The following is a 23,569-nucleotide window of genomic DNA, read 5'->3' as shown; positions in this document are numbered from 1 at the left end:
GCCACATCCACACCGGCTTATCATCCGCCAAAACATGAAATAAATCTGAAAATCCAAAATTAACGTCAAAAAATTGACCCATTTATCAGTGCTTGTCAATTAATAGTGACAATTAATTAGGATTAAGGGTCATTAATTCATAGAGCAATTTGCTTATGCATATAACAGGGCACTCAACTCATCTATTTCAATGCATTAACATGCTCTGCTGAGGAAGAGTATTTAAATTTGTGAATTCCTCAACTCAAAAAAAGAAGAGGAACTGGAAGAAGAAGCAACATGCTGTACAAGTACAAAAGGAGAATCTTCACTTGACTTCAAATCTATCTGCTTGAGCTTAAGGCATCAGTTCAGACCAAAAAGATCAGCAATGAATTGACAACGAAACGATATGTAAAGGGGGGAAAAGGAAAAGCTGTCATCTTGACATGCTCTTATATCAACACATCTGCACCATTAAAAATGTAGCACAATATGACGATCCATCATAGTCCAAAAGAGCGCATTTGCAGATAACGTACCACAAACTCTCTCTAAACTCGAAGATGGTTGCTCCTAATGTTACCTTTACATTTTACATAGTTTTGTACAAGTGGGTACTTGGGAAGGCTCTAAATCTTCTCTGTACCAGCTCTTCCCACCAAACTATCTTGGACACGTAAAGCCACTACCATTCTACAAAGAATTCTAATCCTCCAGTGACCCATGGGGAGAGAGATCGAGAGAGAGAAGTTGAGAAGGAAAAAAGAAAAAACGGATTCTAAGGTGTAACCCATCCCTACCCCATAGCCTAAATGACAATGCCTAAATAAATTTACAGCTCTAATTTGAAGAGCGACGACTGAACCAGGAAATGGACGAACTGGAGCAAAACCTAGCATACAGGGACAAAACTGGGGATGATTTACAGAGCGACAAACCAAAAGATGAGAAATTTCGGGCAATTCTTCGGGAATACTGGGACAACAAAGAAAATAGCCTTATTCCCGTAAAAATTGGAAGGCTGGATTCTCAAGTAGATCTGCAGCGGGTTTTACGTCAGAAAGATCCTTCACTTGGAGGGAACTGGAGATGTCATCGACCGAGAAAGGTATGCTTCACACAAGAGGCATTAAGTACAATCAGAATATGATGATGTAAAGGAGAACAACACCATCTTCAATCTATGGTGTTAGACATTTACCTGGAAGTGTCGTCCAACAGAAAAGAGTTGCTTGCTTCATTGCTAGAATCCTCTGTCATGAGGATCCTCATGCTAGAAATTACCTAAAGAAGAAAAAGTGAGGTTGTGGTTGTCAGTATAACAGCAAGAGAATCTTCTTAGAGCACCTAATTGTAGGTTGGAAACATACATCAGGAGAGACACTTCGAGTGTTGTAGTTGTCATCCCAGTATAGTGTACAGATCCGATATAGCTGCTGAACACTCAGGACCTAAAGACAAAAAGCTTTAATAAGGACAAAATATAGCGATCAACAATTTTCTACAAGTTAACACACAATGTACATCGTCCACCAGTTTTTAACTTATTTAGTGACATGTCTACTCTATATTTGTTTATCCATGATTCTCATTGATGGACAGACAATCATCTTTGAGATTTCTAAGAAAGAAAAAGAAAAAAACATTGGATATTGCTAGCGCTAGTCATCTGTTCACAAAATTATCCAGAATATCGTCTTGCTATTCATATCTCCTGATGTCAAAGTTCCAGAATGCAGTACAAGCAAGCAGAAGAGAAAGGATGAAGAAGTTGAGAAAGTTACAGGGCAAAGGTCATTTGTGATGTCATCATAGGAAATTCTTGACTTCTGGTGGATCACCTGTAGAAAAAGCAGCCAACTTAGCTGGTGCAATGATGTAATCACATTTTTATCTCCACCTCTACTTTAATAGCAGTTACTAGAATATATCAGATCGTAATTTCATCTATCCTAATGATGAGAAAACACAATAACAAGCCATATTTACACGTAGGTTTTCTGAAGCACAGATAAAGTCACAATTCTTGTGAAAGAAAAGCAACCAACTAGATATCTGAACAAGTGGCTCTTCCACACCTTCAAAAATTGCAGGGAAATTCAAAGATAACATCTCAAAAAGGTTCTAAGAAGTTTGATTTACTCCACCATTCATCAGTGGAAAAAGAAAGCAGATTGACCCACAACTGTACATACACATATAGCTCCTAATGAGCCAGAGTAACCGTTGAATTGCTCCCTCAAAGTAGCATAAATGTCCTAAAATCTGCACCTGAAAATGGAAGATTCTATGATGGCTATGACGATGCATTAAGCTGATAAGCAGCAGCACTGCCTACTTATTGCTCCTAGCTTATTCATTTTGTTCCATAAATCGAAGAGCAGTTATTCAATAATTTCTTTGAACCCCAACTACAGGAGAAAAATTTCTTAGAATATAAAAAGGCCTCTAATGCTCTATGGAGAGTGGTGCTATCTAATTCTCTATGGACAGTGATGCTACAACCAATGTGCCCTGAAAAAGTATTAACCAAGACAGAATGCTTTAGTGAAATTGGGCCTTCAAGATAATATAAGAATTAGAAATGAGGGTATCCAACAAGATGGTCTCACTCAAATAAAAATAGCATGAGATTAAATAACAACTGTGTGGACACAAAACAATGTCCTCGAGCTGCTCCAATGAGAAGATACAAATTTATGGCAAGGGAACAAGTTGAAAGGTCACAGAGAGAGAGGGCCTAAAGGACAAGTTAAAACTCAAAGCAAAGGAGCAAAGTAAGCTAGCATAATTTTATGGCTAAACATAGCGAATGAGAGGACGACTTATAGTTATTGCTTGCATTTTCACCGGAGGAAAAGGAGAGTATGTAATTAACCTAGAGAATGGGCATGAGCCACAAAATTCTTTCATCGCATTCAATAAACATCAGTCTTGACTAACCTAGCTCCTATGACGCTGTGTGCATTACAATATATCAGATCCAAACATATGACTGAGTAGAGAGAACCAACTTCCAGGTGCCAAACTTAAATTCACAGATCTACTATAACTTGTATATTCATTACCCACTTCTAGATATCAAAAATCTTTAACAGCTTCGCTGCTCAGTGCTGGGTAACCTGTTTTTCACGATCTTCTAATAAATTGGCAAAAGAAGGTCATAGACTTGTTTTCCCCTGCTGCCTCTATACACTAAACACAGTTCAATATTGTCCGGCAACGCCTATTTAACCTTGAAACACAGCCCAACCAACAAACCTCTTTTATATGTAAGTAACTATCACAAATTCATACAGCTAGCCTCATCCATCTCTCAAAGCTTTTCTTTCAAAATTGTAATAACTTGCACATAGCATGTAGGTACTCAATACTCTTTGCAATTACCTTTCTTCCAGAGCGGTTCGCATTGCTCATTTAATGTGAGGAAACATTGAAAAACCAATTGCTCTATTTACTGGACTAACATTAGATGTAGGCTGTGAAACCATGCTGTCCTCCACGCTCCACCTAGAACTTGACATCCACTAATCTAGACTTTATGTGATTCAAAGTGTCATATAAAACCGGTAACCTATTTCATCCTCTTCCCAGTTTCTCAACCATTACTTCTCTTGGGAATTGTCAACAAAGAACCCTCAGCTAGTCACATCGTTTCTGTAATTAGAGCAAGGCATTCCCTCATGATTCATCAGGTTCATGACGTGCCAATGTTTGTGCCTCAAATAGACAAAATCAGACTTCCATCAAATTCTTTCTTTGCTTTACGGATCAACTGCTTTATGCAGCAAAATTCCTGTATCTTTGTCGGATAATACAGCATAGACCTATGACTTGTTGAGTGTCAAATGGCTCCATCTTCTCTTTTTCCTAAGCTGTATCGCACTTAACAATCCAGGCATCTAATGCAAACTCAGGCAATGTCTATTAGATCATAAGGTTGCACCATCGAGCATGGACAAATTGATCTATTCCCAGAGAAATTTTTCTTATCCTCCAGGGGATAAATTGTCTTCCATAAAGACAACTTTCCTTTACCAATTTATTAATAGAAAGCATCCAATCAAGAAAATATCACCGTGGAATTTGTCCATATCGCTGGATATGGCCATCACCCACACAACTTTTAGAGAGTACCACAAAATGAAACATTGCGATGAGTCACCAATATTTCAAATACATTTACATGCTTTCTTTTAATTTTTGGAGAGTCGAAAGTACTTCTCATATGTCAGAAAGGAGGTGCCAAGCCCTGCATTTGCAGAAAGCTCAGATTGTGTCCACAAGGGGAGCTTGTGGCTCAATAAAACATAAAAATTACTCCTGATATTTCCTCCAACCAACTACTTAAAATGTAGAATTAGTCAACATGATGTAAGATGAAAATCTGATGTTTTTCCATGGTGCTAAATATGAAAAGTTTGGAACCGTCTGCATAAAACCATATAGTAGGTTTAATGAAATGTGTTCAGACAATCACCGAACAAACGTACCAAGAATCCAACAGCTTGCCTTATGTCCTTGAGCTCTTCCCAGGATGAACCTGCATACTGCAATAATCACTTAGATGAGCAACAGGTAATAAACAGAAAGCATTAACAACAGCAACTAGTATTAAATAGCAATGCCAGCTTTTAATTACGAGATAGGAGAATAAGAATAAAAAAAATCTCCAACGTGATCAGTTAATCAGAATCTAAGTGTGGTCAAGCAGGTCACATTAACACACCTCTTGTTTTGCTTGGCAACACCATAGTTCCAATTCAGCTAAACCAGCTTTAACATATTCTCCGTTGCTAAATGTGCAGCACTCCCGCCGAAGCAACAGGCTGAAAGCAACATTTTCATAGGCAACTTGGGCAAGTAGAAATCTAGAAAACGTGATTGAACCAAAAGAGCAGCTATTACCTGTTAAAAAGCTGCACATTCATGTAGGAAAATGTCTGGGTAAATATTTTCTGTACGAGGACAGGTGGCACCTGCAAAAATGGCAACCTTCAGTTCACAACACAACTTGGACGAGAAAGAAATCTCCACATTTTCAAAGTGCAAATCCTTACATAATTTTCTGTCAATGTACGTAGAAGGCCATTAAGACTCTCAATGATACCATGCCAGTGGTTAGCTGGAGGACTATTTCCAAATGACCGTCCGGATGATCTTAAAGAATTAGCCCTTGAAGTTCTGGGCGCCTGAAAAAATTAATCTTAGACAAGTGGAAGAGTAAAAAACAAGACAGACCATAGCAAGTGATCAGGAAACAGTGGATTCATATGCGTAATTCTTATTCGGAAGTGAAGAAGAGTTCTAGCTCCGAACAACGGAAAGTTATACGGAAATTTTTTTATAATATACAAGAAAAATGAAATAAAAAGGGAAAAGAACCGTATAAAAATAAGCCAAGCATATCAAACCCAACAGAATGGAAGCCAAAATATTTGGCATAAATTACCAAAACGAAGGGAAAAAACTAAAAGAACAGTTCTTCTGAAACTAAATCATGGTACAGATGAAGGAACAGTTCATGTTGTTTCACTGTGTTCATACAGATAATTTGTTTACATTTCTTTCACTATCAAAAGATAACTTTTAACAACAAAATCGAATTGATCTTCCAAAAATGATTAAAAGTAGTGTTATTTGTCATTATTGAAGTTATTGTTCCATCGGATCAAGTCTGTGATATTTGAATTATTTCTAAGTCCGTAATAAAAAAAACATTTATCAACGCAGATAATTATTCATTCATGTACAAGGCCTTTATAATAAATGTTGCGACATCCCACCCAAGTAGGAAACTATCACATGAGATGCAAGGAGAAGCCCAGATTTCTTAGAAATAGGGATAATGACATAATCAGTCTCCGAACTTTGGCCTAATGTGCAATTTGGTCTCTGAACTTTTAATTTGTTTAATGTAGTCCCTGAACTTTAGTCTAATGTTCAATGTGGTCCCTAAACTTTTAATTTGTTCAATGTGGTCCTTTGACTTTTGGTACATGTTCAATTTAGTCCCTGAACTATATGAAAATTAGGATGTCAGAACCAAACCGAAAAACCGAACCGAGATACAAACCGAACCGAACCGAACCGAAAATTTTGTACATTTCGGTTCGGTTTGGATAATCGAAACTAATCATTCTTTTTTTTCCAATTCAGTTCAAATCGAACCGCACTGAAAAAACCCTTTTGGTAAACCCTAGCTAAAAAGGCTAAAACCATTCTCCATCGTGCGAATTCGAGAAGATCAAACACGTAGACGATCAAATGGCATTCGGATCAACAACAGCAGCAAAGAATCAAAATGAGAGGGAAGGTCGAAGAAAGTAACTCGTGAGAAAAGGATATGAGAGAGAAAGGACAAAGGAATCCCGACGGAGGCGAGGGGGAGCTTGGTGCCAGGGAAGGTGTAGTAGCGGAGATCAGAGGGGTAGCACTAGGCAAGGTTGGTGAGGGCGAGATCGGCGGCGGGACTGTTGGTGACGATCATGGTGGACAGCAACGAGGACTGGAAGAACCGATCTGCCATGGCTGTGATCGGAGATTCGACGTCAATCGAGGGCTCTAAAGAACTGATCTGCCATGGCAACAGTCCTCTCTCTCTGTGGCTCTCAGACAAGAACTCGATGAATTCAAGCCAAAAACATTGCCTGAGACTGAGATCAAGAGGCTCCAAAGACCTCTAGAAAGATCAGCACCGGCAGGAACGAGCTTTGAAATCTCCAAGAAAAACTATTGGGAAGCGGCTAGAATCTTCCGGCAAACTCTACAGCGGGGGGAAGAAGATGGAAGAAGAAGCGAAGTACTTGTCTTTTTCCTCTTTTTACTTTGCCAGAAAATTAAAAAATAAAAAGCAGGAAAAAGAAGAGACCTTGTTTGAATAAAAAGCAAAAAAAAAAAAAGAAAGAAAAAAAAAACCAAAAACCGAGCCGAATCAAACCTAACCAAATTGGTTTTTCGGTTTAGTTCATATTCGATTCGAGCGAGATTCAGTTTGGTTCAATTGTGCACTCCTAATGGTTCGGTTCGGTTCAGTTTTCCAAGAAAATCGAACCATTTACACCCCTAATGAAAATGTTCAATGTAGTCCTGAACTTGAATTAATGGAAGGACGACATTGAATATTTTCATATAGTTCAAGGATTAAATGGAACACGTACCAAAAGTTCAAGGTTGACATTGAACAAATTAAAAGTTCAGGGACCACATTGAACATTTGGTTAAAGTTCAAGAACCACATTGAACATTTGGTTAAAGTTTAGGGACTACATTAAACAAATTAAAAGTTCAGGCACCAAATTGCACATTAAGCCAAAGTTCAAGGTCTGTTTGTGACATTTTTCCTTAGAAATAAGTACACTGAAAAGGACATAAATCATGGGGAAGAATGAGTGTATAGAAATTCAAAAAAGTCAGCCGGGTGGCGGGATACAAGTCAACCAAATACCCAGCCTTATAAATAGTATAGAAATCAACTTAATTTGACATAGTTTTTGACCAAAAAAAAAGCAAAATAAGCTACAATAGTAAGAGCTTACCCTTTTTGTCATTTAAAACAAAAGGAAAAAGGTTCTAAATCTTCAGTTAAGAATTCAGGGAAGGCCAACACAGGATCCTTTACCTGGATACAAGAAGACAGAAATGATGATAATTCCTTCTTCAAGTTGTCTCGAATAATTCCATATATCTTCTCCACGTATGCTGTAAGCTGCTGCCGAAAAAGCAAAGCAGGATACTTGGCCTCAACATGGCGAACTACATCATGGCCCCCCACCGGAAGGTTGGCAGAAGAAGCGGAAGAACGGAAACCCTGAAACTCATTATCAGAAAAACTATGACGCTATTAGTTTCCTTATACATTACCTGAGTTAAAAAAACAGCATCTCGAATTATTTCTTAAAAATTTGACAAAAAAGAATCAGAGATTCAAGTATATTGTTGTGTCCTTCCATCTTACCAATTTCTATTTTCAGTTTTAGGAAATATACAATAGAACTTGATGCTTTAAGTGTAAGCTATCCTAGATTACCCTTCTCCATGCCAAAATATCTAGAACAAGATATCATAGACAGGACCAAAACAGGCACATATCATAAACATGATAAACCGATAGACAAGAAGTAACATCCCATTACCTGTGTCATCCTCCCAAATAACGACGTGGCTGGGGAAGCCTTTTTTGTTGGAGTTCCACCAGCTCCACCAGTCGCCTTCAAACTCCGTTGAAGCAAAATCAACAATGTAGAACTATTTGATAGCCAGTATGCCATATGTTCATTATTATCCTGGTTCTGCAAAAAATCCAATTACAGTCCACGAAATTAGATTCCAGTACAGTGAACCTCGAGATGAACTTTATCCTTTGATCAACGGAAACCTACTCTTTGAAATCTGAGCGTGGCTTTTACAAGCTAAAAGGGATAACTAAGAAGCGACGAATCAATACAAATGAAGAATATTTAAAACACACATCAAATATATGAAACAGACCAATCGAAAAGACGAAAAAGTAGATAATAAAAATTATCTGCCCCCTTCTTAAAATTTGCATAGCACTTATCAAGCAAAGAAAGCCAAATTTGATCATTCATTAGGAAAATTGAGCAGCTAATGGATAAATCACCTCTATCGCAGATCCAATCATCTGAATAAGACGGTCAAATACATTAGTTCTTTCTGCTTCAAGTGATCTCCAGTGTAAGAGACATTTGTATATGGTGAATGCAGCAACTGGTACTCCTTCACTAAAACCGAGATCTTGAGTCACGCATCTCATAAGGGCATCAACATTTTCCTACGGCAGTCAAAGGACAGACATACAAATTAACCTAGACTTAACATTCAGGGGAAGAAAGGGACGAATAAATCTAAGATTTAGATTGAAGGGGAAAATGAAGAAGCTGAAGCATTAAGTTGGATTTGCTACTCTGAAGTTACATACATGCTGCTTTTCCACGAAGGATCTCCTCAGTTTGTTGTCAGACTCTCCATCAGCTTTTTTTGTGGGAGTAGCACTTTGTGGATCCTGAATAATATAGGTTCGGTTTCATCAACAACAGATGAAACGATCCACTAAAAAATGCACTTAAGAAAATGCTTGGATCTCATATCACTTACATGATGACCATTTTCCCATGGCTGCAGATCATTTGAAGAAAAAGAATCAATTAAAGTTCCACTAAGGAAGCAACACACACTGATTACTTACAGAGGCAAACTTACCTGATCTTTATTCACTGCTAAATGTTCTGACATTTTCTTGACAGGTGCATTCATTAAAGCTTGCCGCCGTAGAACTTGCTCATCAGCTTCCATATCAGAAAGTTTCTCTTCAAGCCTGAAAACATGATCACACAAGGAACCATTCAGCCTTAGTTGAACATCTAAACGATCAAATTCCAATTAGCACATCTAACAGATAAAAAGAAGGAGCCTAGGATGCATCTTTAAAAATATTGAAAGAGGAACAAAATATTAAGCAGAGACCTCTGCATGTTCATCTTCAATTCAATCATCTTGGATTCAGCTTCCAAAGCTTGCTTCAATCTCTCCTCACTAAGCTTGTTTGTCTCTTCATACTTTCTCTCTGTTTCATCAATCTTCTTTTCCAGTGAACTCACAAGAGCCTGCAATGCCACAACGTCCATCACAATTGAAGAGTCGAAGAACTTTTTCTACATGAAACGAAATCCCTTTAACTTAACACTCAGAAGTCACAATCGACATCCATACTAAAAAGTATTTAGCAACCTAACCTTGAGTTTCTCATTTTCAGCCGCAAGCTTATTCATCAATTCATGATCAACAACTGGAACCTCCTGAACAATGGGCTCTTGTTCAGCTGCTTTTTGTGCAGCCTCTCGTTCCTTGACCAACATGGCTTTCGTTTCTTCAAACTGAAGTTGCATCTCTTGCAAAGCAGACTTCAACTTCACATTTTCTTGTGTTTTTGCTTCCTCAATGTCGGCCTACAAAAAAATTACCAAAAGAGAAAGCTAAGAAGTTAGAATGTATGCGTGAAAGTACCTTTCACCACAATAAAGAACATGAGATCCATTTCTAACTGCATTCAGGGCACTCTCCTCACACTGTTTCAATTGTCGGGATATTGGTCAAAAATCATTAACCTCCATTGGAGAAGCTGTACCATGCTGACATGAGTTACTCTGTAGAGAGAGAGAGAGAGATCTAGAACTTGATATAGGATTCCACAATCTAATCTAAAGTACTTAAATTAGGTGTTCTACTTTATCCTAAATGATGACCACATCCATTACACCCTCGTACCAGGTTCCCTCCCTAAAATTTCACCATAACAACAGGATGTGCATTAACAATATTCCCTGTCAATCAAAAAAGAGCAATAACACATCATGTATCAATCAAAGAACCATCTTACTCTCATGCGCTTCTCCAGCTGCAAACGCCAGGTTAGTTCTTCAACTTGCTTTTCCAACATAGTTTTAGCAGCTTGAAGAGCACCAGTCTCTTTGGCAGCCTGAATGAAGATAAGAATGAATCAATGCGCCATGCACAACTAAAAGGAAGTTGGCACATAACACGATCACTATCATATCAAATGGCTCAGGAATCTCTAAACCTCCAGATAATTCTGGCAAAAGAAAGAAGGACCCATCTTTAACCTAAAGGATTTCTTAAGCATAGATATCATTCCATAGTGGATTGTTAAGAATATTCTCATAAAAAATTTTAAAAAAAATTGACCAGCTGACACTGAAGCCAATGATGAAACCACAAAAGAAGCAAGAGTATTTACCAACTTAAGTTTCCGTAACTCTCTCCTGGCAACCCTTCCTCTCCAGGCACATTGTGTGGTAATTGCTGCTTTCTTTAACGTAAGGTAATAAGCTCGGACCAAATATTTCCGACAATGACTCTGTAATAGATATCAATTGCTTTTAGTATAAAAAAAAAGCACAAATTAATAAAAGGAAAAGATTAAAAAAAGGGAAATGTCTATCAACATGCAATTTCTCAAATGTTACATACAATAGACATAAGTAATTCAAAGATGAGAAGAGACCAATTGAACTCTCTAGAAAATCATAATGACAACTGTCATGTCTAACTCAAACGAAAATTTCCCTTCCAACTCCTGGTAAATTTCTTCGATTTTGGAGACACAATAATTGTAGAACCTAAGTTAATATTGCTCGAATGCACTGAGAACTACAGCTTCTAAATAACAAGAGACCTGCAATGAAAACAACAAAAATAATGGCCAAGTTTTGTGATACCCAAACAGCGGAATAAGAAATTCATGCTTCTTAACCTCACATCATATAGTGAGAAGGATCTTTTTTTATCCTGTAAGTATCACAAATTTTTCAAAGAAACCCTATATTAAAAGCTTCTGGATTATTTAGAAAGCAAAAAGAAACAAAGAAAATCAGAATCGGGAAGCATCTATCAACAAGAAAAAATTAATTGCGCCCCCTGGGTTTGCGTCAGGTAAAGATAAAACAAAGAACTGCTAGTCCTTGCAGCAATAAAACCGCTTTCTGGTGAGGTAAGGGCTTCACTCATATTATGTTCAAGAATATATCAATTTCAACAACTCAGTAGGTGCCTACCTGAAGAATAACAGCAGCCCTTGTCTGCTTTCTATGCCGCAACTCATCACGGGCAGCCATCCCACGTAAACCAGTTTGAATAGAAAGAGCAGAAGAGTACAAATTTATGTACACTTGCCTAGCAAGACACATGCGCCAAACTCTCTGGATCTTCAAACAAGCAGCTTCTCTTCTCATGTTCTCAAATCTACAGCGTGCAACTTGTCCTACAATCAGCAAAATATTAATGACAACCAACTTATAAGTAAATCAATGGACCATTAAAAAAAAGCAATTGATTCTTTTAGAAGCTTGTACTTTATACCTCTTGACATGGCTTGGATTTGGATTGCAGTCAGGCGCAACTGGATAAAACTTTTGCGACTCAAATAGGAACGAACTTTTCTTTGAATAATACTAGCAGATCTACCAAGGACCTCAATTCGACGTGCATCCAGTTCTGCCATCTGACCTGCTCGAAGAAACACTTTTGTCTTGCCAACCTGTTAATTGAAATTACATCAGTGTTGTGATTGTTACACCATAGCAAATTCAGTCTCAACCAGCACAACTACTGGCTAATGATGGAAATAAACCACATCAAAGGAATAATAATGAGGCCAGAAGCTTATATGATCCCCCGATTGATGGTCAGAGACGACCATGGTCATGCAGACTAGTTACAAGAACATAAGGGAAGTAAGCAATGCCCTCTCCAAAAAGTTAAAAACTTAGAAGATTGCACATTACAGACACACAAGTCACGAACCTGATAACCATCAAGGTTCACCCTCTCCAATATCTTCTTGCACACAGTGATCTCATCAAAGCTACCAGCACATGGATAACAAATAAGTATGCATTGATGAATCAGATATGCAAGAAAGTAAACTAAGGCTAGAAAACAAACAAAAGAAGGAAATAATTTCCACGGAGATGTCAATAAACTGTTAACTACCTCCCACTCAGAACATCAGGTGCCAGGATGCCAAATCGACCAACGAACTCATCGAAAGTCTTCCTAGTAGGATATCCCGCGCAGCTGATCCTAATTGCCTCCATAACTCCCTGAAAAGTGTACAAATAAATCCAAAGCCACTCATAGTAGCATCTGCCTGTATAAGAGAATCAAACAAAGAAAATGAAACACTAACCCCACAGCGGAGTTGCTGCAGGACATTACTGCTTTCAAAAATTGCAGGCTTAAGTAGATTATTTGGCTTTACACATCGGATATAGTGGGGCTCAGTAGCACTGAGCGTTTCAAGTAAAGCTTGTAATTGTTGCTGCAGAGAAGACACAAGCAAAGAAACTTTAAGGAAAGTAAAACACCAGGCAAAGTACATCAAAACTCCCCAGACCAGTCAGCAAATCAGACCTTAAAGCGAGAACCTATAGATGAGAACTTAGATGATTTGGAAGATTCCTCAGGTAAGGGGGGGAACAAGCCTGACACAAAGGTGCACCTTGACGCACTCAGGAGCGCCTGATGCTCTGCAACAACATAATCTTTATTCTTGTCCAGGAAAAACTCTGTTTGGTAAGTAACCTGGCAAGTGGATTTTCCACAAACCACAACAACCATTTAGCGTCTACATGCCAGCAAGGATCTGAAAAAGTGCTAGGAGGGGAACTAGGGAGTAAAATCAGGAAAATAGGACCTGCATATCCAGTGAAGTGCTAAAAATATACTCACATCACCCGCATAATGGCAAATGGTGAAATCACTCCTCGACAATTTTGGTTTACTGAAGCGCTTGTGATCCTTAAATGTCTGGTAAAGTTTTTCCGCAAATGTCTCATGGGTGGATTTTGGAAACATGCTACAAAAAATTACAAGTTGCAGTTAGAGTCTTAGACGTAAGAAGCTCCATTGATAGCTGCAACATGAGACAATTTTAGGACATACCAAGCCTCATCCAAAAGAGCAATGATGCCACCAGGTTTCTGAAATTACAAAGAATAGAATATATAAATACTAGTATGAATTACTTGGATCAAGAAATTTATCCAAACCTTATAATAAATTGAACTCAACAAAAAGCAAAGGAAAGAAATTTCATAACAGCAGTGGGAAAAATGGATAAAAAAGTTGTAATGGCTTAGTTTCAACTGACGCATCTCTTAACAGTGGATATTCCTGATTTTAGCCATAGAATGAGATTCATGTGAAAAACAAAGCAATCGAGGACCCTGACTAGATAAACTATTTAGAAGTTTGCCACTCCTAAGGCTTCTGGCTATTTACAGCACTAAGCCACCCCAAAAATTCAGATTACACTTAGTTCAGTTATTCCCAGGTCCCTATTTCAAGGTTGTCTTTAATTAGCACACTCTTGTTAAAGCAACCTAGCCTCCATTCAGCCATGATGCTGTACTAATATATAATTTCACTACTTATCCAAAAAAAAAAAATGTTTACTGAAATGGATGGCCACTACAAAACAGACCTTGTTTTGTTGTACCTAAGAGACTACGCATGCCAGACAAGTCCACTGATTGTTAGTTCTGATTGTCAACTGAGATCATTCAAGCGATTTTGTATAGAAACCACAAATACTGCATTGCTCAATTGGTTTTCATATGAAATTGAGAACTTGTTGACAAAACAGTACATAAGAAGAAAGAACTCCCTCATTGTTAATTCACACAAATTTAAATAATTGAAACATGCCCCACAACCAACAATTTTCGTACTATACCAACACCTACATATACAAACACTTAGTATATAAGTTGTGTCTCCATGAACTATTTCTGGCAAGAAAAGGTAACATACCTTTTCTAATAGATCAAGGACATCTTGATTATCAATGAACTCTATGTAACTCCAATCAATTTCTTCCCTTGTATATTCTTCTTGCTCCATCTTAAAAACATGCTGAAAAGCAAATAACATTGGCATCATGATAGATTGTTGAACTACAAGTAGTAGACACCTTCAAAAGTACTTCCAGGTGTAAATTTCATCCATTGGGTCACTGAACTTTAGTGAATTTTGCAATCAAATAATTGGATTATGATATCAATCACCCCCACATACTAATTTTCATTTCTTTGCAAAAGATTCACTTGGACCGAAATCCGGACAAAATTCCAACGATCTACAGATGTGCAGCCACATGGCAATGAAATGCCTTCCAAAAAAAAATGGCTATTTGTCCACAATGTCAGCCATTTGCCGGAAAACTGACCAGATTTATGTCAAAATGCATCAATTGCCAAGAAAAAAAAATCATTGCATTTGGTAAAAATCAAAGTTCAATAACCCAATGGCAAAATCCACAAAAATTCAGTGACCACCACTGAAAATCACCCACATTTCTAACAAGCAACAGCTATATATATTCCATTCAAAACCTGATTGAAATGTTGTTGCAGCTTTTCATTTGTCAAGTTTATGCAAAATTGCTCAAAGCTGCGAGGAGTCACAAAAAAGATGAGGTAAGCATTCATGGAAGTCAACATCAATGTAAAAGAAAACAACCAATGTCTTTACAGGAACCAAGAAGTATGGATCAGCAGCTTATGATCAATACTTAAGCCATGAATTTCCTAATAGAACTAAATGAAGTAATATCATCTTCCCTGCAGACATGTACAATAACAAAGAGGAATTACTGTTGAGATCCACAAAGAAAGAACGTTGCATTATTTATGTGATTGTGGTGATAATATGTGAAGTATGACCATTAGGTCAACCAGCATTATTCGTATATACCCCAAATGGGAGGCTTTAAAGCGCCAATAATCTCAGTCAAGTTTTCCCAGGTGAAGATGAGCACAGTCAACCAACTAAAGCCGTGCTAGACGCGATATTGCTTACACACACCAAATGAAAAGATATAAGATTCAACAATTAACAAATTGACCCAACATGATATAAAATGGCAACTTTTGTTCAAACATCTCAAGGTAAACTACACAAATGATCAAAATACAAAAGCGTACCGGTAAAGCACCTGTTTGTCTTGAAACTCTCAAATCCGTAGATATCCAAAACCCCAATTAAGAACTTTGAATCGGGATCTTGCCCAATCGAGCTATTGATCTTGTTCACAAGCCTAAAGCATTCAAGAAAAGAACATTAAAGAACAATAGTATTTTGAGGCAGCATTGATCTGTTTATAAAAATTTTGCTAAACTACAGATGAATGCCATTCCCCCACTTATGACAGCACACAATCTAAAACCAATCTTCATTGGATAATTCTTTTTAGCATCTTTAGTTTCTTGAGTCATACCGATAGTTTCTAGCATTTAGCAGTTCATACAACTTCAAAACTTATTTCGTTATGGTATCCTTACTTCCTTCAGTCACGCTGAATATTTTTATCCCATTTAGCAGTTCATACAACTCCAAATTTCCTTTACGATATTGCATGACATCATTAACCCTGGGGTCAAAGTTACAAAATTCTATAACAGGCAGATGTCATCTCCTATTGGAGAGGGCATCCATGTGCATATTAAAGAAATAATTGTCCTTCCAATATGCAATTCGATTTGTTATGCATAAAACCTAGAAATATTCAACATCAAAGTTAAAAGCAAATCTTGGTAGAAAGAACAAAACTACAAAAAAAAGTAAACTCCCCACAAGGTATGGTGTGAAGCCATCTGAATTTCAGAGATGTAAGATTTGCCCGAGAGAGCCCAAAAAATAAATTTAACACAAAGCAATTATTTTGAGTTCTGTTCAAGGGATATCATTAATAAGAAACAATCAAAAACCAATGCCAATTTTCTTAAAGTGAAATTGGCATAATTTGCTTCTCCTATTCAACAAAGAATGTGTACACAGCTGACAAGATATGACGTAGATGTTTAGCTTCTAACAAGATTAAAAACCTACCAATCAAATAATCTTGAATAGACAATTTTCGCCAAAGCATCTCTGTTGACAGCTGCAGCCTCTGGGTTCATCCATTTTGTTATGGACTCATCACGAGTCACAATCACACGTTTGCACAAAGAATCTTCAAGAGACTTCTCATCACACCTAAACAACAACTCTGCAGCTGTTAACTTTTTGTTCAAGCACATTTCGTCTAATTTAAAAGGAGATTTCTAAAGCATATCATAAAAGCAAACATACATGAACAATTCAGCTGCCATTTTAAGATGGAATCGTGACTCATCATCTTTGGGTTTGGAAGAATCTGCTTCCTCGCCCTTTGCGAACTCAACATTCCCTAGATGAAGTATAGCAGCAACAACTCGGAAGATCGCATCCTGGGGCAAGGTATAAAAACTTATCACCACAAACACCTTTTTCTAACAACCAACTTCTTTCCACAAATATTATTTCAATCATTAACAAACTACCTGCTCATAAGGACTTATGCCAACGACTTCCATAGCCTTTCTAGTCGCAATATACTCCTCAGAATCATTCACTCCATCCAGCTCAAAGCAGTTTGATTGATTCAGATAATGAAACCTCCTTGGATTCCCCAATTTATACCTCTCAACATCCTGAGAGCCAGTATCATAGCTAGTAACTAAAAAATCTTTTTCTCTGGTAAATAATTTGAGAATTACTTCAAAAGCATATCACTTTTGAAGCATGAGAAATCAAATGTGAAACTTATGGAACATCGCCTATTTATAAACCCACTACTGAAAACCTAATGAGATTCATAAGCTAATTGAGCATGACATCAAGGCATATGGAATCGAGATAAATCACGGCAAAGACTTCAATGCAAAAGCCTTTCAATAACAATGGCCCTGCTGCTTCTTGTTGTATAATATTCATAGGCCATTTCCCTTCAAGCCTGGAAGTTAGAGAAAATGTTTCATCTTGAGAAGTATACCTAAAGAATGACATGACCAAAAGCTGGCTATACCTACTTTAAGAACAACTCGGCCGAGTTTCTAGGATTAAAATTAACCAGTATCTTGACCCTAACAGAAACAACAAACAACATTAAAACAATAGCAGATGCTCTGCCATTTGGAACTTACCAAAGTTCAAAACAACAGATTGACCGGTAAAAAAAACACATTAGACAGCTAAGTATAAGGATGAGAAGTTATCAAATACCCTGAGGCAGTAACACGACTGTTAAGAGCATTACAGCCATCAATCACATAATGCTCAGTCAGTTCGGTTCTTGGGCAAGTACGCCTTTTATCGGGATGGTATATTATGCATATGACATAAATGCACAGATTTTCAGCAAGAAACACCAATATTATAACTCAATACATGCCACTTATGTTCACAACAAGCTGGACTGAAACAAGAAGACTCGTGATTTAAACCTTGCAAGATTTTTGGAAGCAGGAGCATAAAGAAAAAGTAAAAGCCGCCAAAGAGCAATCAATGAAGTTAGTTTACCTCCTGCGGTGCGGCACAAAGCATATAGAAGCAATGGTAGTTTCTCTCGGGATCAGACACTTGGCAAACGCGCGACCGCTCTAGCAAGTATGTCCTTATTGCAGCTCCCGAAATTCTTCCTCTTTGATCAAATTGGATTTCCACAAACTTACCAAAGCGACTACGTGCAAATAGTGACTTCCAATCAGTATGCAGCCTCTGGTAAAATTTTAAAAGAAAAATGACAAGTCTATAGTACGCAATCAAAAGATTCTGACCTTGAGTTATTATTTCTAACTGTCTTGGCATTACCAAATGCTTCCAAAACAGGGTTAGACTACAAAAAAATTTGAGAAATGAGACAACCTTGGCAAACCCTCAGAAAGAAATATTCATATAAAAGGATAATAGAAAAAGACAAAAATATCAGGTATTTTCCAGAGTAAAAAAGAAAAAACAAACCGTCAGTAATCAGGACTACTACAAATGATGATCCAGCAATAACTGAAAAGTTTACCTCAAAGACTTGCTGCTCCAAAAAAAAATAAGTTTACCTCAAGAACTTGCTGCTCCACAGTTCTTCCCTCTGCCGCAGCTCTCCCACCCATATAAGCAAGATAGCGCATAAGCATCTTAGTGCTTTCTGTTTTACCAGCTCCGCTCTCTCCGCTTACCAAAATGGCTTGGCTTATACCTTCATTGATCATCTGTCTGCATAGACAGAAATCATCAGAAGCCTATCAATAATTGTACAGCATGACATATGGTCAAACAATTACCTGTATGCAGAATCTGCAACAGCAAATGGATGAGGGCTTAATTCACCAAAAGCAGCCCCTTTATATTGTTCCATCATGTAATTGTCATATAAATGAGGTAACCTCCGAAAAGGGTTCACCGCAATCAATATATTTCCCGTATAAGTCTGAAAAAATTAAACATTAGACTTATTCTGTGGCAACAGACCCAGAGAGAATGTGCTCATTCTTACCTAAAAACAAAGCAAACTAATATGTGAACCCTAGATGGAAACAATTAACAGTCAGCGCAAATGCTAAAAATGCCAGCAATCAACTGACTACTGAAAAACCAGAACCCAGCAGCAAATGCTAAATATTCCACCTTGTGAAAGGTTTCACAACACATGAAAACTCAACAAAAAGATTATAATGCAATGCAATATCAAGTTGTCCTTACATATATCTCATTGAGATCATATCTGCATCTTAAATTATCCAAAACCCCAGGCTCATGCAGATAAGCAAGCCTCGTCATATCATCCACGCCGCATTGAGGAGCTTCAGTATCTTTAGCATAGACAGTAGAAGCATTGGTAACAACCTAAAATGCGAAAAGCTAGGTAATAAGTACATTATCCTGCCTTTGAGATGGAATCGTAAAAGATTGCGAACAAAAGAGCAGAACCGCGAAGGAAACAGACCACAGATGCGTCCCTACTAAACAAACATCATTTGATCAAGGATATCACGCGGACAAATGAACTGGCAAGAAGGCAATATCACCATCGTTACCCAGAGCATGTGAACAAGACTCCAAAAAAGGCACCCTCATATTTAAACACTCACGTTATAATGAACGGCCTTGAAACCCAACATAATCACACTTCCGTTTGAATAGGTAATATGATGTTATTAAATGTATTGGACAAATGACAGGTCATGCAACTATAAAGTCTGATTCTCCTCTCTTTTGGATAGTACAGAAGAAATTAGTTTTATGTTTGGAGTGAATTTTATACTTTTTTGAGTTACTAATGTTTTCCTTCCGGTTGAACTTTTACTTAATGTCAAACACTTGCATAAAATAACATTCGCACTTAAAGTCACGTAGACATTCTTCTTAATCTCTTAAAATCTATGAATTGATATGTTGCCTAGAAATGCGGATAGCGCTGGACTAGAACGATCCTTTATAACATAACTTAACAGTAAAGTAAACATTCTAACAGAAAACATCTTACAATCATGCAACATAATTCTAATCTGAAAAAAAATTAGTGAGCTTTTAAATAGCTTCACCACAATGACCTGACTCTCATCTGATGATATACAGTAAGTTTTTGCATAGTTTTGCAATTGATATGACATAAAACCTATATCTCATGTGCAACACAATCAATCTCACCCAAATAATCCTTCCATGAAATAATTACAAACACATGCACAGTAAGGACACTGCACAATATAATAACGGCTATTGTCAACAGACACATTGCTGAACTTACCAAGATAACAACCATCTTGGCATAAAGCAACTAAAGTACCATTTAAATCCAGAAAGCCATATTCTTTTTGAATACTTTGTGCACTTGAAGAAAATAGGAGAGAACTAATTTAGAAGTGTTAAGAAGGGATATGACAAAGGGGAAAAGAATGATTGTAGAAAATAGGTGCAGCTAGCAGTCCTACACAGGCAAGAATCACATTAGAAAGAAATCCTCTAGTAGGCACCTGAAGCAATGACAGATAGTAGTACAAAGTTACCAAAAAACAGAAGATGTCATGACAAATCCTCCAAGTTTGTAAAACAGAGTGTTCCACTTTATTCATCTTACCACCCACCTCACAATTACTGCCAGAGACCACCCACCTTCCCAATGATTTCCGGATGTTTTCACATCAGTAATATTTTCTGAAACTCATCTACAGTTAAAAAAGACTCCCAGAAGCTCCTCAATCAGAATGGCCCGCAGTTTCTAAACAGTCTCTAGAGAACGGTTGATGAATTTAAAAGACAATTCTATCTTTATCATCTGAAAAAGATAACTAGGCAGTCCAAAATCACAACTCTGATACCTGGAATAAGGCCAAAGATAATCCTCTGTTTGGCTAGTCCAAAGGCAATTTTATGCCATTGACACAAAAGCACAAAACTAAAACAGAACTAAATCCTACACCACCCAAAGTGAAATATGGCAAGATCCTTTCCCTAAAATGTCTTCTAATCATTTAGACTCACAAACAGCTTATAAATTCTTCGACACACCACAGAAGCAACTCTATTTGAATCAGCTCACAATCAGTCTATCAGACCCAGAAAGTTACCAATTGATAATGAATATAGTATCCCCTGGCATTGGCGAAAAAGCCGGTCATTAGCCCCATAAAAAGCATGCCGTTCAGTATTTAATCATGACTCCAAGCATCTGGTCCTATAATAACCATTTTCTGCACTTGCTCATGCAGAAAACATAAAATGGAAGAGGAGCACATTCACTTCATCACTCGAATCAGCCATATATGCTCTGGCCGACAAAAATTTGGCATACATGCATCATTTCAATGGGAAGCTAAGACATTAGGTAAATTTGGTGTAGTTCTCATAGTGTTCACCCTGTCCAAGCACCAGACTAAAGTACATTACTGGAAACAAATAACTTGAGAAACAATACAATATGCATAAGAAAACTGTCAAGTAAGCGAAACTAAACAAGTACACACAACCAAATCATATACAAGGAATCTTGCAATCAACCCCCCAAAAAAATAAAAATATATATAATTTAAAAAAAAACAAACAATATTTGATAAAACCGCTTTCTTAAAAAAACTGGGAAACGTAAAACCTACCGTCCTTCCTGATGTCAAATTTATCTTTATCTCTTCGCCATTGACTTCCACGACTTCACCATCTATCCAGGCTACGTCAGGATCCTCCACCCATACAACAGATCCAACCGCTACAGCCATTGAAGTGGCCTGTAAAACAGTAAAAACACTTCTAAATGCACAGATTGGTAAAACAAGTGCACCGTTCATCAACTTGTCTAATACAGAATAGTCTCAAGCATGCATGACTGGGACTGCAGTTTTATGAAGATCCCATAATTTAAAGGGTGATCTCCATAGAGAGCCTGCACACTAACCAATGCAGAAAAATTCCATCTTGAGAAAGAACTGCTATAGCAATTCCAAACTAAACATTTATTCATGAAGTACCAGATGATTCACTCCATCTGCTAACAAAGAGGGGACACACATTCGCCGGACATAGTTTAAAGCAGCTAAAGTCATGACAAAATAGCATAAATATTTCGACATAGTCAATCATTTCCAAATAGTTACTCTGCACTAGAGTAAATGCAATTTTGAGCTGAACCCTTCGTCATTGCAATCAATCAGAAACAAGATGACCATCTTCTGCCGAACCTCTGTGGACGATACAAATTAATAACATCTCAGCAAAACCTCCACATTGAACAGCCTCGAACTAAAAATGGAAAAAAAAAATCAACTTCTATATGCGTTCATAGGACCACATTACTAATCACAAATGTCAACTGATGCTGACAACATCGAAAGCACAGAAACGGGAAAACATGATTGACAAATACCATTGCTGGCGAGATTCAACTCGACTATGGATCAAAGTACGAGCTCGCGAGCCTCAACTCCGTCACCAGCAACGGCCGCTCAACGTTGCGGACACCATAACGTGGGCCAATCTCCAAAACAAAACGCCCCACGACGCAGAAAGGAACCGGCTTTCAACGTTACAATCGAACAAACCAATCACTCGAACCACTCCGAATCAATCTTTTGGCCGGCTGCAAACACTAAGCTGCTGTATTCGCGCCCCCGCTTCGTCGGCAGCGGAGCTTGCTTCGTCGGGTTTTCGCCGTCGCGTTCGCGCGAGGACGGAGGCGCGACCGGGAAGGAATCGGAGGAGGGATGAGCCGGAAATGGGAAAGCGAAATGTCGCAGAGGACGGCGATGCCCAAAAGGGTCTTCGAGCTTTCCTCTCCTCGTTCTCGGGATTTTCTCGGGAAAGCAAAGCCCTTTCCTTTGAGATCCTCGGCAACTATCGTCCCCTTCCGCCCGCTTATTTTCTCGCGGTTTCTTGCGTTTTCCCTCTCTTTCTCTCTCTCCAGACTTCCTCTGCGGTTCTTATTCGGATGTCGAAACAACGCACACAAACACAACAACGGGAACGCGTCAACGTTGTTTTGCCTCGTTCCGGAATTGCCCCCGGTCCCTCGTTTTATTTACGGAAACGGCCGCGGGAGCTTTTAATCTTCAACTTTCCTCTTCCCCCATGTTTTCCAATATCCATGGGATTCTCCAACCAATCTTGTTTTTTTGACGGGTTACGAATACGGACATCACCAGCGTTTAATTTTATCGAATTCGTATGTGAAGATGCTCATAATTTGGAATTGTATGCCGTCAATCAAAGACATGATTTTATGTAAAATGATGTTTGATTCTTTCGCTATAGCATCTAATTTGTCCGGGCTATCCTAACCATGTTCGCTGGCCAAAATATGATGTCGAATCAGATAAGCTATAAAGTAACAATGACTTTAATAAATTTAGTATGTGAGGAGAATATTTGGTACAGTTTCAATGCAGCTTCGATTATAAAAATAAGTAATGCGGCTTTTATAAAGTGTTTGACAAAGCATCTCAGAGCTACATTACATTCGGTTACAACAGTTTTCTAAGAAGCTGGCCCACCTAGTTCTAAGGTGCTACAAATTTGAAACATAGTTTACTAAACACATGAGTTACAACACTTTGCAACACAGTTACAGCAAAGCATGGCTCCAGTTGTGACATCCTGAATTTCGCATATCCACTTAGTAAGCCAAGGAAATTGATTTTGGTAATGGTGATCGAATTTATTTAAATGACACATTTTCAACGGTCATTTATGGAATTGAGGAACA

General features: G+C 37.9%; 1 protein-coding gene across 10 annotated transcripts; it reads right to left on the bottom strand.

Moving 5' to 3' along the window:
• Nucleotides 1–405: 405 nt before the first annotated feature.
• LOC115679803 (myosin-6-like) lies at nt 406–22,768 on the bottom strand. 10 transcript variants are annotated; one of them, XM_056313849.1, is made up of 39 exons: nt 22,235–22,768; nt 21,471–21,599; nt 19,078–19,221; nt 18,660–18,805; nt 18,435–18,591; nt 18,159–18,217; nt 17,902–18,061; nt 16,884–17,033; nt 16,654–16,790; nt 16,411–16,557; nt 15,518–15,619; nt 14,916–14,973; nt 14,335–14,436; nt 13,465–13,502; nt 13,252–13,378; nt 12,934–13,104; nt 12,710–12,841; nt 12,514–12,623; nt 12,325–12,385; nt 11,881–12,058; nt 11,577–11,782; nt 10,760–10,879; nt 10,382–10,480; nt 9,738–9,950; nt 9,469–9,608; nt 9,205–9,319; nt 9,100–9,120; nt 8,909–9,007; nt 8,606–8,776; nt 8,118–8,273; nt 7,604–7,792; nt 5,043–5,174; nt 4,891–4,961; nt 4,712–4,811; nt 4,476–4,532; nt 1,767–1,823; nt 1,353–1,433; nt 1,184–1,266; nt 406–1,095 (listed from the first exon to the last, which is right to left on the bottom strand). In XM_056313849.1, the coding sequence occupies exons 1-39, from the start codon at nt 22,235–22,237 to the stop codon at nt 981–983; spliced, it is 4,536 nt and encodes a 1,511-aa protein (XP_056169824.1). In that variant the 5' UTR covers nt 22,238–22,768; the 3' UTR covers nt 406–980. The 10 variants fall into 10 exon arrangements, 9 of the variants coding, with proteins under 9 accessions (XP_056169824.1, XP_030459372.1, XP_056169828.1 ...); XM_030603512.2 differs by having other exon boundaries at nt 8,924–9,007; XM_056313853.1 differs by lacking the exon at nt 9,100–9,120.
• Between the last annotated feature and the right edge of the window lie 801 nt (nt 22,769–23,569).

The sequence above is a fragment of the Syzygium oleosum genome, unplaced genomic scaffold (assembly GCF_021117445.2).
Source record: "Syzygium oleosum isolate NSW1041296 unplaced genomic scaffold, Sole_v2.1 Sole_v2.01, whole genome shotgun sequence".
NCBI classification, from domain to species: domain Eukaryota; kingdom Viridiplantae; phylum Streptophyta; class Magnoliopsida; order Myrtales; family Myrtaceae; genus Syzygium; species Syzygium oleosum.
Note: the sequence above shows the minus strand (reverse complement) of the source record. Positions and strands in the feature narration are given on the sequence as shown.

Excerpts from the sequence above, each read along its gene's own strand:
- LOC115679803 (XM_056313849.1), bottom strand. Across the intron at positions 12,386-12,513 it reads CCTGATGTTCTGAGTGGGAG|CTTTGATGAGATCACTGTGT; the intron begins GTAGTTAACAGT and ends ATGTGCTGGTAG. Across the intron at positions 4,533-4,711 it reads GTTGCCAAGCAAAACAAGAG|TATGCAGGTTCATCCTGGGA; the intron begins GTGTGTTAATGT and ends TGATTATTGCAG.